Below are 12,233 nucleotides of genomic sequence, written 5' to 3' on the forward strand. Positions count from 1 at the left end.
ATCCAGTTAAAGCAACTTGATCTCTCAAAGTAGTTAATTCATGCAATAACAGCCTACAACTGCTTTTAAATCTGCCATGAACCTCAGGTTTGTGGATGGGAGTTTTCTGCTGAAGAGCCCCACACCTTTGATGTGTTTGATCTCTTCCCTGCCTTGTGGCAGCTGGCAGAGATGCTTTACAGCCTTGCCCAAGTGGGAAGTGGCACAATGGTCCGTGAGAGGTTACTAATGGATGTGGGGATAACACTATCAGCAACATCCTCTAAGCTGTCTCCTTAGCACTGGTGAATTTGGTCTGCTTTCCTGCCACCTCATCCTCTTGAGACTAATTCTACAGCTTCCAGTGTATACACAGTACAAATGTGACAAATAGAAGACTGCAGTACTCATCCCAAGCAGTTTTCTGGCCTTTCACTCACAGGAGTGTGCAACCAAATTTCGCTGTTGCCTGGAATATCATAGGGCTAAAACTGTTAAATAACTCTGCTCAAATGTGTGTTTTCAGCCTAACAGTGTTAGCTATTGGTCTCTACTTCATCACTGCACCAGCTAAAATTAATAGCAATGGCTACCTCCCACACAAACCCTGGATCAACCTGCCAGGGTACCAATGAGCTTCCCCATATATGACACAGTTCCTGAGATTCTGCTACCACTGCTTTTAAAATAAACTGGGTTATTTTTGTTGGTTCTAATCATAAAACTGAGATGCCAGTACAAATACTGGGGCTGTTTGGGGTTTCAGAGTCCTGTTTCTGTGTAGAACAACTGTGAGGCCTCAGCAAAGTCACCCTCCATGGATGATGAATTGGAAACAAGTGTGACTTCCCATAAGATGTGTTTTGAGCTCAATGGCTGTGTCCAGCTGACAGGTATGAGAAATAGTTCATCAAAATCTCCCCAAAAATGTGCTTGGATGCTTAAACCATCAAAAAACGTACTGGTTAGAAAAGTGATGCTTCCTCCAGGTTTTTGTAAATCTAATTCTGTTTTTTTCCACAACTGAAATTATTTGGTGAATTTTCAGATGGTTCTTAGCCTGTGAAAAACAATTTCTTCATTCTAAGCACTTTTTGCTTAAAATACTCTTGCATCTGGGCAGTCAGAACAGGAGCCAAACAAACCTCCCATTGTGGGTAGCAGGAAGTCACAGTTGCATCTGCTGAGCTGGGGGCCACTGCAAGAAGGATACTACCTTGCAAATGAAGAGACCTTTTACTAATAATCCATTAATCACACATTAATCTCCTTCTCTTAGCACAGCCTCTGAATCTCTTATGCCTAGGAATATAATGGGCAAGCAGGAAAAGACTTAATACGTGTAACAGCACACGAGGTAAAACATCTAGAAATAAATATGAACATTTAGAAATAAACCACTCTTGTTGCTTCTGAGGAAGATTAAATTACTTTGCACTTTTTTTCAAAATTAGGAGCTATACAAGCATTTACTCCAGCTTCTTCAGTAAAAATGCTTACACTTTGACCTCTATTAAGTTTTTGGTGAGCATCTCTCTGTGTCTCTTGGTGCAGGCATGTACTAGGTGACATCCCAGTAGCAGACTCAGAGGGATGTGACACACCTACCAGTGTAGCTTTAATCTTTGCATTACATCTGAACCAAGTTCATAGAACACAATGGTATAAGACACTGATTACCCTCATTCTATTTATTGGAGAGGGTAAGTCCCATTTACCCATTTCTGCTTGAGTTTTATAACATTTGAGGTTTATATAAAACTAGGTTGATATCTATTTGTCCAAAATCAAGGGAGTGTCATCAGTCAGATGTAAATTGCTGACTGTTTTGCATGATCTAAAGTCTCCTGTGCTGTTTGACCAAACTTTGTAGCCTGTGTAAAAAGCTAGTGGAACGTGGCTTTTTGCCATATTTACAGCAACTGCTCACCGAGTCTTCAGGAAATTGTCTTGAGCTACTAAGCCCAAGGGGAAATGAAGCCAAACAAATCAAACACCATATCTGCTTTGCACATGGTGTGCTGGGCTTACTGTGCATATTAGACCTTCTTACATCACTGAATTTGCTGCTCTAAAATAGATGTAATGTACAGCTTGACCCTAGATGCTCTCCAGTTAGCACTGTGCAGGGTCCTTAAAATCCTGAAGGCTGCTGTGCTTCACACAGTGACCTGAGATTATGGACCTTTCTTCCTCTCTTATCTGATGTTTTTCTCCAAAAATAACCTGGAAAGCTGTGTGTAGAATGAACTGCCTGAGCCATTACACAGTCTTTTTAAATTAGATATAGAAGATAGGGGAAGGATAGCAGCTGTAAATGTATGTGACTCACATTTGGGATCCAGCCTCACAGTAAATGCCCCCCACCTCTTTCTTCTGAGTCCCGAGCAGCCTGCAAAACACCTTCATTCCATAAAAGAGAAAGGCTGGAATTAATCCACTGAAATATGGCACAGCCAGTGTGAAACAGATCACACCAGGCACATATCTCTTAAATTCATTTAGATAGGTTCACCTACCAGACGTACTTGCCTGCATGTACATGGATGGGGTTTTGAGCAATCTTGTCTGGTGGACTGTGCTTATGTCAGGGAGGCTGGAACCAGATGATGTTTAAGGTCCCTTGCAACCCAAACAGTTCTATGATCTGTGCCTTTCATTTATCACACCTGCTAGCCTAGAAATAGTGAAAGCTGACAGAAGTCAACAATTCCACATGAGGAGAAGAAAAGTGCGTAAATATCACGAAGCTGCTCATAAGTGAAGAACATGGCACTGGAATAAAAGCTGCTGTACAGTCTTAATTTAGCCCCTTTGTTTGACACAAACAAAGTGTTTCAAAACAATCTCTAGTTACGTAATAGCATCCCATTTTTTCCAGAGGATGCTCTGCCCCCTCTTGGGACAGGCTGCTAGGGGCATCGCTTTGGATGTATATTATGTGTTGTCATTTACATTAAATCCATGGGCTCACAAATCATTCAAGTGTAAAGTTATTGGAGGGAAAGTCCTCCAGATAGTAAAATTTTGAATTTGTGGGGTAGGCATGAGATGAAAAAACAGCCGCCATACATACTGTGAAACAGTTTGCTGCCAGACCTTTTCTGGAGGTAGTTTGATGATGCATGTGCACAATTAAATGTTTGCAGAATTGTCCATAGGGAGAAATTCTGTCAGCACAAAACTTGGCACAGAACATATAGATGTCATAAGCTCATACTCACTATTCTATAAGTGATAAACTAGTGACTTACTGCAACTGGCGTGAGACAGAGGTTAGTGAAGGAATGGGACTCCATCTAATGAACCACAGATGTTTGCAAACTCAGTTATCTACTGTAAGAAGCCCAGCCCTCAGACCTCTCCCTCCTGGGGGTTGCTCATTTGCCCTAAGGCCACACCACCTACAAGCATGGTAGGAAGGCATCAGTGGCGGGAGCACCTCTGTGCTTGCACTGAACCAAGAGCTGGGTGTCGCTGGGAGGAGATAGATTATGTGTGGTGAAAAAGTAAACTCTGACAGATTGTCAGCCTTGTATATGGACATACACAAACCTCTAGTGAGTAGAGGTGATTTTGAAATGCAGTCAAGGACGTAGGCTTTGGATAAGTTTCTGTTGAAATGCTTGTCATGTGCTAGCCCTTTCCCTGTCTTAAAAAGTGTCCTGTGAAATAGACCAAAATTGAACCTGATTTTCTGGTGGTATAAACCACTTGAAATTATGAAAGTGCAAGTCTGCAATTTACAGGACATTTTTAAAAGAAGATATGGGGAGCAAAGATAAATATCGCTGCAGTGATGTTGAGGGTATAATGGTCTAAGGATACAAGTAAGGCTGTGATGGCAGGACAGTACCTTTATTAGGCCAGTTCATATGATTAGGAGAAAAAGGGCAACATTTCAAGCATTTCTTTTTCTGTCTTTCTATAGATCTGAAACCAAAGTGTTTTACTCAGATTAAATATAATTTATCTGGGTTTACTGACTCTAGGGAAACATTTTGACAATTTAAGCTTAAGGTGTGTTTGATACTTGTGGCACAAAAGAGGAGTATAAACAAGGAGGCAGCGTTAAGTTCATTAATTTGGTGGGACAAAGGTAGAAAAAGGTGGTTGTTATAATTAAAACATTATTGTTGTGATTCAGAGACCATCTGACAGCCACATAGGGTCATTTACCAGCAAACCCTATGCCAACAATGCTTACGAAAACTGAACTAAATGGAAGTTTTGCATTTACGTCGGACCCCAGCCAGGACAGTGGATAGGGAAGAGGAAATTGACTGGTAAATGGGAAAGGAACTAAGCAAAATTGGCAGGGAAAGAAATGTTATTTTCCAACCTGCAATAGGATATGGCAAACAATAGATGTAACTTAGTTATTTACAAAAAAGGTCCTTTTTGGAGCAGTGACCTTCTCCTCTAACTTTTGTAGAAGACAGAGGTTCACCCTTCTGTCGGAGAAGGGCAAGCAGAGAATATTTTAGCTTTAACACCTCATTTCTTTCCTGCTTAGGCTATGGGAACCTGAGTCCCAGCACTGCGGCTGGTCGAATCTTCTGCATCTTATTTGCACTCTTTGGGATCCCCTTGAATCTTGTACTCCTGAATGAAATTGGGCAGCTGATGCTGTTGGGGGTTCAGCATTGTGCCCATCGCCTAGAAGAGGCATTTCATTTGCAGGTAAGCAATATGGATAGGTATGCCTCACCCTCAGGTTCAGGAAAGAAAAAAAAGAAAGGGCATTGTCTGGTATTTGGGATTCTGTGACTAACAAGGACAGCTGCCTACCTATTTGGCCAAAAAGGCAGTAATACTCAGGAATAACTGGAAGCAGATAAATTTAGTTTATGACAGCCCTATGAGGTGTTAGATAAGGTTGTTTATTAATTGAGGGAACTTCTATGATGAATGGCTTCCCATACAGGAACAGAAGTGCCAGAGCCCTAGAGCCATGCAATAGACCAGAATATCTGTTTATCATCAGTTGTAGTTAGAAGTGCACATGTAAGTTATATGGGAACATTTCTGAAATAAGCTTTAAACTGGCATGAATTTAGGACTCATGAAGGTGATGTGCTTCACATGCACTTCAGTCAATATGAACTCACGAAGTTCATGTTGACTGGAAGAGCCACACTGTTTATTCTAGTGAAACAGAATCATAGAATAGTTAGGGTTGAAAAAGACCTTAAGATCATCTAGTTCCAACCCCCCTGCCATGGGCAGGGACACCTCACACTAAACCATGCCACCCAAGGCTTCATCCAACCTGGCCTTGAACACTGCCAAGGATGGAGCATTCACAGCTTCCCTGGGCAACCCATTCCAGTGCCTCACCACCCTCACAGTAAAGAACTTCTTTATGTCCAATCTAAAATTCCTCTGTTTAAGTTTGAACCTGTTACCCCTTGTCCTATCACTACAGTCCCTGATGAAGAGTCCCTCCCCAGCATCCTTGTAGGCCCCCTTCAGATACTGGAAGGCTGCTATGAGGTCTCCACGCAGCCTTCTCTTCTCCAGGCTGAACAGCCCCAACTTTCTCAGCCTGTCTTCATACAGGAGGTGCTCCAGTCCCCTGATCATCCTCGTGGCCCTCCTCTGGACTTGTTCCAACAGTTCCATGTCCTTTTTATGTTGAGGACACCAGAACTGCACACAATACTCCAAGTGAGGTCTCACGAGAGCAGAGTAGAGGGGCAGGGTCACCTCCTTCGACCTGCTGGTCACAATCCTTTTGATGCAGCCTAGGATACGGTTGGCTTTCTGGGCTGCAAGCGCACACTGCTGGCTCATGTTAAGTTTCTCATTGATCAAGACCCCCAAGTCCTTCTCCGCAGGGCTGCTCTGGATCTCTTCTCTGACCAACCTGTAGCTATGTCTGGGACTGCTCCGTCTCAGGTGTAAGACCTTGCACTTGGCATGGTTAAACTTCATACGCTTGGCATTGACCACCTCACAAGTGTGTCAAGGTCCCTCTGGATGGCATTCCTTCCCTCCAGCGTATCAACTGAACCACACAGCTTGGTGTCATCGGCAAACTTGCTGAGGGCGCACTCAATCCCACTGTCCATGTCACCGACAAAGATGTTGAACAAAACTGGTCCCAACACTGATCCCTGAGGGACACCACTCATTACTGGTTTCCAGCTGGACTTTGAGCCATTGACCACAACTCTTTGCATGCAGCCATCCAGCCAGTTCTTTATTCACCGAGTGGCCCACCCATCAAATTGATGTCTCTCCAATTTAGAGACAAGGATGTCGTGTGGGACAGTGTCAACTGCTTTGCACAAGTCCAGGTAGATGACGTCAACTGCTCTACCCCGTCCATCAGTTTCGTAGCACCATCACAGAAGGCCACCAAATTGGTCAGGCAGGATTTCCCCTTAGTGAAGCCATGCTGGCTGTCACCAACCACCTTGTTGTTTTTCATGTGCCTTAGCATGCCTTCCAGGAGAATCTGCTCCAAGATTTTGCCAGGCACAGAGGTGAAACTGACTGGTCTGTAATTCCCCAGGTCATCCATTTTCCCCTTCTTGAAAATGGGGGTTATATTTCCCTTCTTCCAGTTGTTGGGAACTTCATCTGACTGCCATGATTTTTCAAATATGATGGCCAGTGGCTTAGCAACTTCATTTGCCAGCTCCTTCAGAACCCGCAGATGGATTTCCTCAGGTCCCCATGGACTTGTGTACGTTCAGGTTCTTAAGATGGTCTCGAACCAGATCTCCTACAGTGAGCCTAAGGTCTTCATTCTCACAGTCCCTGCGTCTGCCTTCCAAGACTTGGGTGGTTCAGTCAGAGCATTTGAAGACTGAGGCAAAGAAGTCATTAAGAGCCTCAGCCTTCTCCAAATCCAGTTCTCTTGATAGCTTCTGGAGACGGCTCACCTTGTCCCTAGTCTGTCTTTTATTTGCAATGTACCTATAGAATCCCTTCTTGTTATCTTTCACATCCCTAGCCAAGTTTAATTCTAACTGGGCCTTAGCTTTCCTCACCTGGTCCCTAGATTGCCAGACAACATCCCTGTATTCTTCCCAGGCCGCCTGTCCCTGCTCCACCTTTTATTAGCCTCTTTTTTCCTTCAAAGTTTCCTCAGTAGCTCCTTATCCATCCAAGGAGGTCTCCTGGCCCTCCTGCTGCACTTCCTTCTAGTCAGGACGCAACTCTCCTGAGCTTGTCACAGGTGATCCTTGAATATCAACCAACAGACTTGGTCCCCCCTGCCCTCTAGGGCTGTATCCCATGGAACCTTTCTAAGCAGGTTCCTGAAGAGGCCAAAGTCTGCTCTCTTGAAGTCCAGGGCAGTGAGCTTCCTGCACGCTCTTTTCACTGTCCTGAGGATCTCGAACTCGACCATCTCATGATCGCTACAACCAAGGCTGCCCTGGAGCGTCACATTTCCAACAAGCCCTTCCCTGTTGGTGAGCACGAGTCAAGCATGGCACCTCTCCTTGTCGGCTCCTCTGTTACTTGCAGAAGGAAGTTGTCTTCCACACAATCGAGGAACCTCCTGGATTGCTTGTGCCGGGCTGTACCATCCCTCCAACAGATATCAGGGTGGTTGAACATCATGAATGTCTGTGTGTTTTTATGAAGTCTAGCATAATCTTCAACCAGAAACTGAGCTGGACTTTCCCTGACACTTTTCTTGTGACAATCTCATCTTTTCTCTTTATTTTTCTTTTTATCTCCCTGTTTTACTAGAAAAGAACTTCCCTGCTGATTAAGACCTCTGCGCTGGTGACTGGCTTGTTATTGTTCCTTCTGCTACCTCCCTTGTTGCTCTCTGACAAAGAAGGCTGGTCTTATGAAGAAGGCTTCTATTATTCCTTCATTACTCTCAGCACTATAGGATTTGGAGATTATGTGGTTGGTGAGTAGTTTGCATTTCATTGCTTTCACCTACTAAACATGAAAGCTACATGTGTGAGGTATGAAGCTCCCAGCTTGGCAGTTTTACACCACTAGCAACCCACATACCTGATGATCACAGAATCATAGAATGGTTTGGGTTTGGAAAGGACCTTAAGATCAGCTAGTTCCAACCCCCTGCCATGGGCAGGGACTCATCACACTAGACCATGTCACCCAAGGCTCTGTCCAACCTGGTCTTGAACACTTCCAGGGATGGAGCATTCACCACTTTGAGCAACCTGTTCCAGTGCCTTACCACCCTCACAGTAAAGATAAATCACAGTAAATGATGTGTTGCAGTAGGCATTTGACAGGTTGGAGAAGACATGATTGCTGAAATTTCAAAGAAATAATTTCCTAGTCAATGAGTAATATTTCGGTATTCAGGTCATCTGCCCCTTGAACAACTGTAACACCAGACTGGAGCACTACATTTTTCATGGCAACAGTCACCGATGGTGCACTTGGTGTGCTCTAGTGTCAGCGGCGGTTAGTTTTAAGCAGATGTTACTTTGCATCACCATCAGCAGACAGTGACTGTTTCCTCTGACAAAACCCCTTTTTTGGACAGCTGCTTTCTAAAAGGCAGCTTAAGTCATTTAGGTGTAGACTTTCAGGCACCAGGCACAGCCTAGTTTTAATTGCCAAAACCCTTTGCCAGAGGAAATGGGTTTGGATCTACTCCCGATGCGTTTGCTGAAACATAGGACACACCTTTCTGATAAAGACTTTCTCATTAAAAACAAATTGATTAGAGAAACACATGTATCCTTGAATCCTTGGGAGACAAAAAGACTAAAACATCTTATGTCTTGCACCTATCAGTCTCGGTGGATAAAACATTCTCCTTGAGAGACCCAGATAGCCCTTCTTTCTTGTTTTCATTTATTATTTAGATGCAAGCAATTTTAAAACCTTTGAATTTAGCATCAGTGAAAGGTGTTTTTTTGAAGGATGAATATAATACTTTTTCTGGTTGAAGTTCACCTTGATGTAGAAAGTCAGCCCAAAGGCTAGTTTCTACAGAAGTATTTGGTAGCTCCCAGACATGCTGACAATGTCAAAATGTCTTATGCTCCCTTTATATTGAAAACACATACTATATGTATTCTATTAAATATAATATTACCAAGAAAATGGCTGTAAAATATTGGCTGTTTAATATGGCTCTGCTGACCAGTTATTACCTATCACAATCTTGTAGACAATAACAGTTCATGGACCACAATTTGGGAATGGCTAGTCTGTGCAGGTAATGACAGGACAATATTCCTACAGATGATAAATACCTAAACACCAGCTTTTATACGGATGTCCCATTTCAACCCAGCCCTATGTGTACTTTTTCACTGGTATGTGGTGTGGGAAGTGGCTTCCAGGTTCATGGAGGTACTCAAAGAAGTCAACTCCTTCCATTCTGTCTCAAAAGTATCAGTATCTGCTGTGCTGTAAGTATATAGAAAGTGACAAACCTTCTAAAGGTAAGAAGAACTAAATAATGATACCTGAGAAGCACTAGAGGAAAATCTTATGCAAAGACTTTGCTGCCACTGATTTGTATTCTGTATCTTACCTGTGTTTATAAGGGTATCCCAGCCAGCTTTACAGATACAGCCCAGTCACTTCATAAGGCTGAGCTCATTCCTTTGCTTTGCCTGTATTAATATTACTACTGACACTAACTTAATACATAGAAGATTATTTGTACAAAATATTGTGAAACACAACCAAAAATATGATTCTGCTCCAAAGGGATCACAAAGTACCTAACTGAGCAACCAGGCAAAGGTATCATAATTTCAGGCTGTCTTCCAAGGCTTAGTTGTTCTTGGAGGTTTTGGGACTGCTCAGGCCCCTTTCCTCTTGCTCTTAAAGACTCACTTATACCTGGCTTAACAAAATACATACAAACCCACTTAGTGCTCTGCCTGTAGGGGACCTCTGTTACATACTAATACAATATTGTGATGATGAAATGAAAATGGGAAATGAAACTGTGTGCTTAATTGTGAATAATTTCACTTTGACACAGATGTAATCTGGGATTTATTTTTCTTTCTTAAAGGTAATCTTTACAATTCCTAGGTGGTCCTAGGCTGTTGCTGCCACATTCATGAAACATGCTTGCATCATCTGTTTGCATACTAAATAGATGGCATACTCATGTTTTATACAGAAATCACTAATACTGGGTCATATTTCCACTGTCCTTGCTTTGTATGTAGTATCTGTCTCCTTTGAGGCACTCTTGATCTAATCTAGAAATGTTTTGGGTGATTCTCTTGTAGGGATGAACCCAGACCGTACCTACCCAGGCTGGTACAAGAATGTAATCTCTCTGTGGATCCTCTTTGGAATGGCCTGGCTAACACTGGTGATCAAACTTTGCATCAACTTTCTAGAGAGCTCCAGTGACTTCTGTCAGTGCAACAAGGGCATGGTAGAAAACTTCATGGATGGCAACAGAAATAGTACAACAGGACTTCATGATGTGGAGATCTGCAATGACAAAGACACAAAAACAAAAGGACCAGATGAACCTCACACCTACACAGCTCCTGCAGAAGCACTCTAGGGAAGAATCGTACCCTTGGTGTCTCTTAGGTTTTAGTGCACCAGAGATGCATCACTTAGATATTTGGGAACAGAACTGCCCTGATATTCACATGGGGTAAAATCTTGCTTATTGAGCTTGAAATGCTTCTTTCTGAGTAGAGTGATGACAACAAAATGTTTCATTTGCAGCACCACCAAGAATGACCAATGGGAATTAGCAAAATCTTAGCCAAAAATAGATATTGCCCAACCTCCCACCTCAGTATATGAAGCAGACTTTGACATCCATATGCAACACTAGCTGTTGTCCTCTTCTTTAAATGCAAGGTTCTTGTAGTCCCTAATTGTAAGTACAGCACTTTGCAAACACCACAACTAGAAAAGCAGGTGCCATTTAATGCAGGAAACGTTGCTGAAAGAGTTACTGAAAAGTACTATATAAAGCCACCTGGCAGTCACTACAAATGTGCTTCATCACCTATATGCTTGTGCTTGCCAAAGGTGGTAACATGCTTTTGATAATTAGTACATGTATGTCAATGAAGCAGACCTCATACAGGTGCTTAATAGAAATATAATTCCATTTTTTTAATAATTTTCTACATCAGAGGTCCACTAATATTAAAAAAAGAGTAGGTAGCTAGGCTGTTCCTTACTCTAGAACTTATACAGGCTCATCCTTTATGAGGTACTATGTAGACCAAAGGTCATCAGCTAAATGGGACGGTTCATTTAGACAGATTTTTATTTTGCCACATTTTAGAAGCCATTAAAGGAGGAACAGAGGCAGTTTTAACTACTAGTGGTTCCAACATTATCCCATGGCCAGTGCTAACAAGGGCAACTTTAATCTAGAAACAGACTGAAGTGTCTTCAACTGTGATCAAGAAATGCTATTCTGATGAACTTCTCATGTCACAAATGAATAGTGTATCTGTTCTAGCTCACATCTCTTATATAAGCACAACTATCTTTTTAGCTGCAGAATGCCATATTCTGCAAAATTCTGCCTTTGTGTCAATTATGAAACAAAACTGGTTTGTGTTGCTTTGTGGGGTTGTTTTTTTTCCCCACTTCCATTAAATTCTACAAAATCTTTTGATACGTTATGCCATTTATAAAGACCCAGAAGCGTCAAACTCCTGCTGCCACGTACATACCCATATCTAATTTTCTCATTTTCTTATTCCTGTTGTGCTATGTGCATCTTAGAGCATTAACTTTGAAAGCTTGATCGTAGCAGTAAACCAGAAAGAAGCATTTGGATAGGCCTTCAGATTCTGCATTGGATCAAGATTTCATATGGATGGGTAGAGAAAAGACTGAAAACTTGGTCTTTCGAGGATTGCACTCAGGAATTACAAATATTCATACCTGGATTTGCAGAAATGCAGTGAGTGAAAAGTTTACAGTCTTCAAGAATGCAAGTTCTGAAACACATATGAAAAAGGTATTTCCACAGTAGGCCAGTCTGAATGCTTATATGTGGTGGTACTGATTACAGAAGAAAATGCAGGGAAGGAATCTGCTGGATGAAATCTAGTCTGTCATGTATTAGCCTTTTTGTCATCACATTTTTCCAACTCCACTGTAATAAATATTCCCTCAAATACTGTTTCAATATGCAGCAGAGATAAGGAAAAAAGGTAATGGAAATCTCAAGTCATAGTCAGGAAACTGGTGCAAAATAAAGACATTTGAATTTTTTGAAGATTGGGTAATTTCTTTAACAACCTTTAGCATCAACTTTTCTGTTTCGTATATATTTTGTCTTGTTT

At 42.1% G+C, this 12,233-nt stretch overlaps 1 protein-coding gene across 1 annotated transcript in view; it reads left to right on the forward strand.

Moving 5' to 3' along the window:
* Positions 1 to 10,474, forward strand: part of KCNK17 (potassium two pore domain channel subfamily K member 17) — a gene marked incomplete at both ends in the record, with an annotated part of 35,053 nt that extends 24,579 nt beyond the window's left edge. The window contains 3 exons of the mRNA XM_080615760.1: positions 4,496 to 4,662; positions 7,690 to 7,858; positions 10,188 to 10,474. Of these exons, the coding sequence (XP_080471886.1) occupies positions 4,496 to 4,662; positions 7,690 to 7,858; positions 10,188 to 10,474 (623 nt within the window). The remainder of the gene's footprint in view (positions 1 to 4,495; positions 4,663 to 7,689; positions 7,859 to 10,187) is intronic.
* Between the last annotated feature and the right edge of the window lie 1,759 nt (positions 10,475 to 12,233).

The sequence above is a fragment of the Psittacula echo genome (assembly GCF_963264785.1).
Source record: "Psittacula echo genome assembly, chromosome: 4".
Classification (NCBI taxonomy): domain Eukaryota; kingdom Metazoa; phylum Chordata; class Aves; order Psittaciformes; family Psittacidae; genus Psittacula; species Psittacula echo.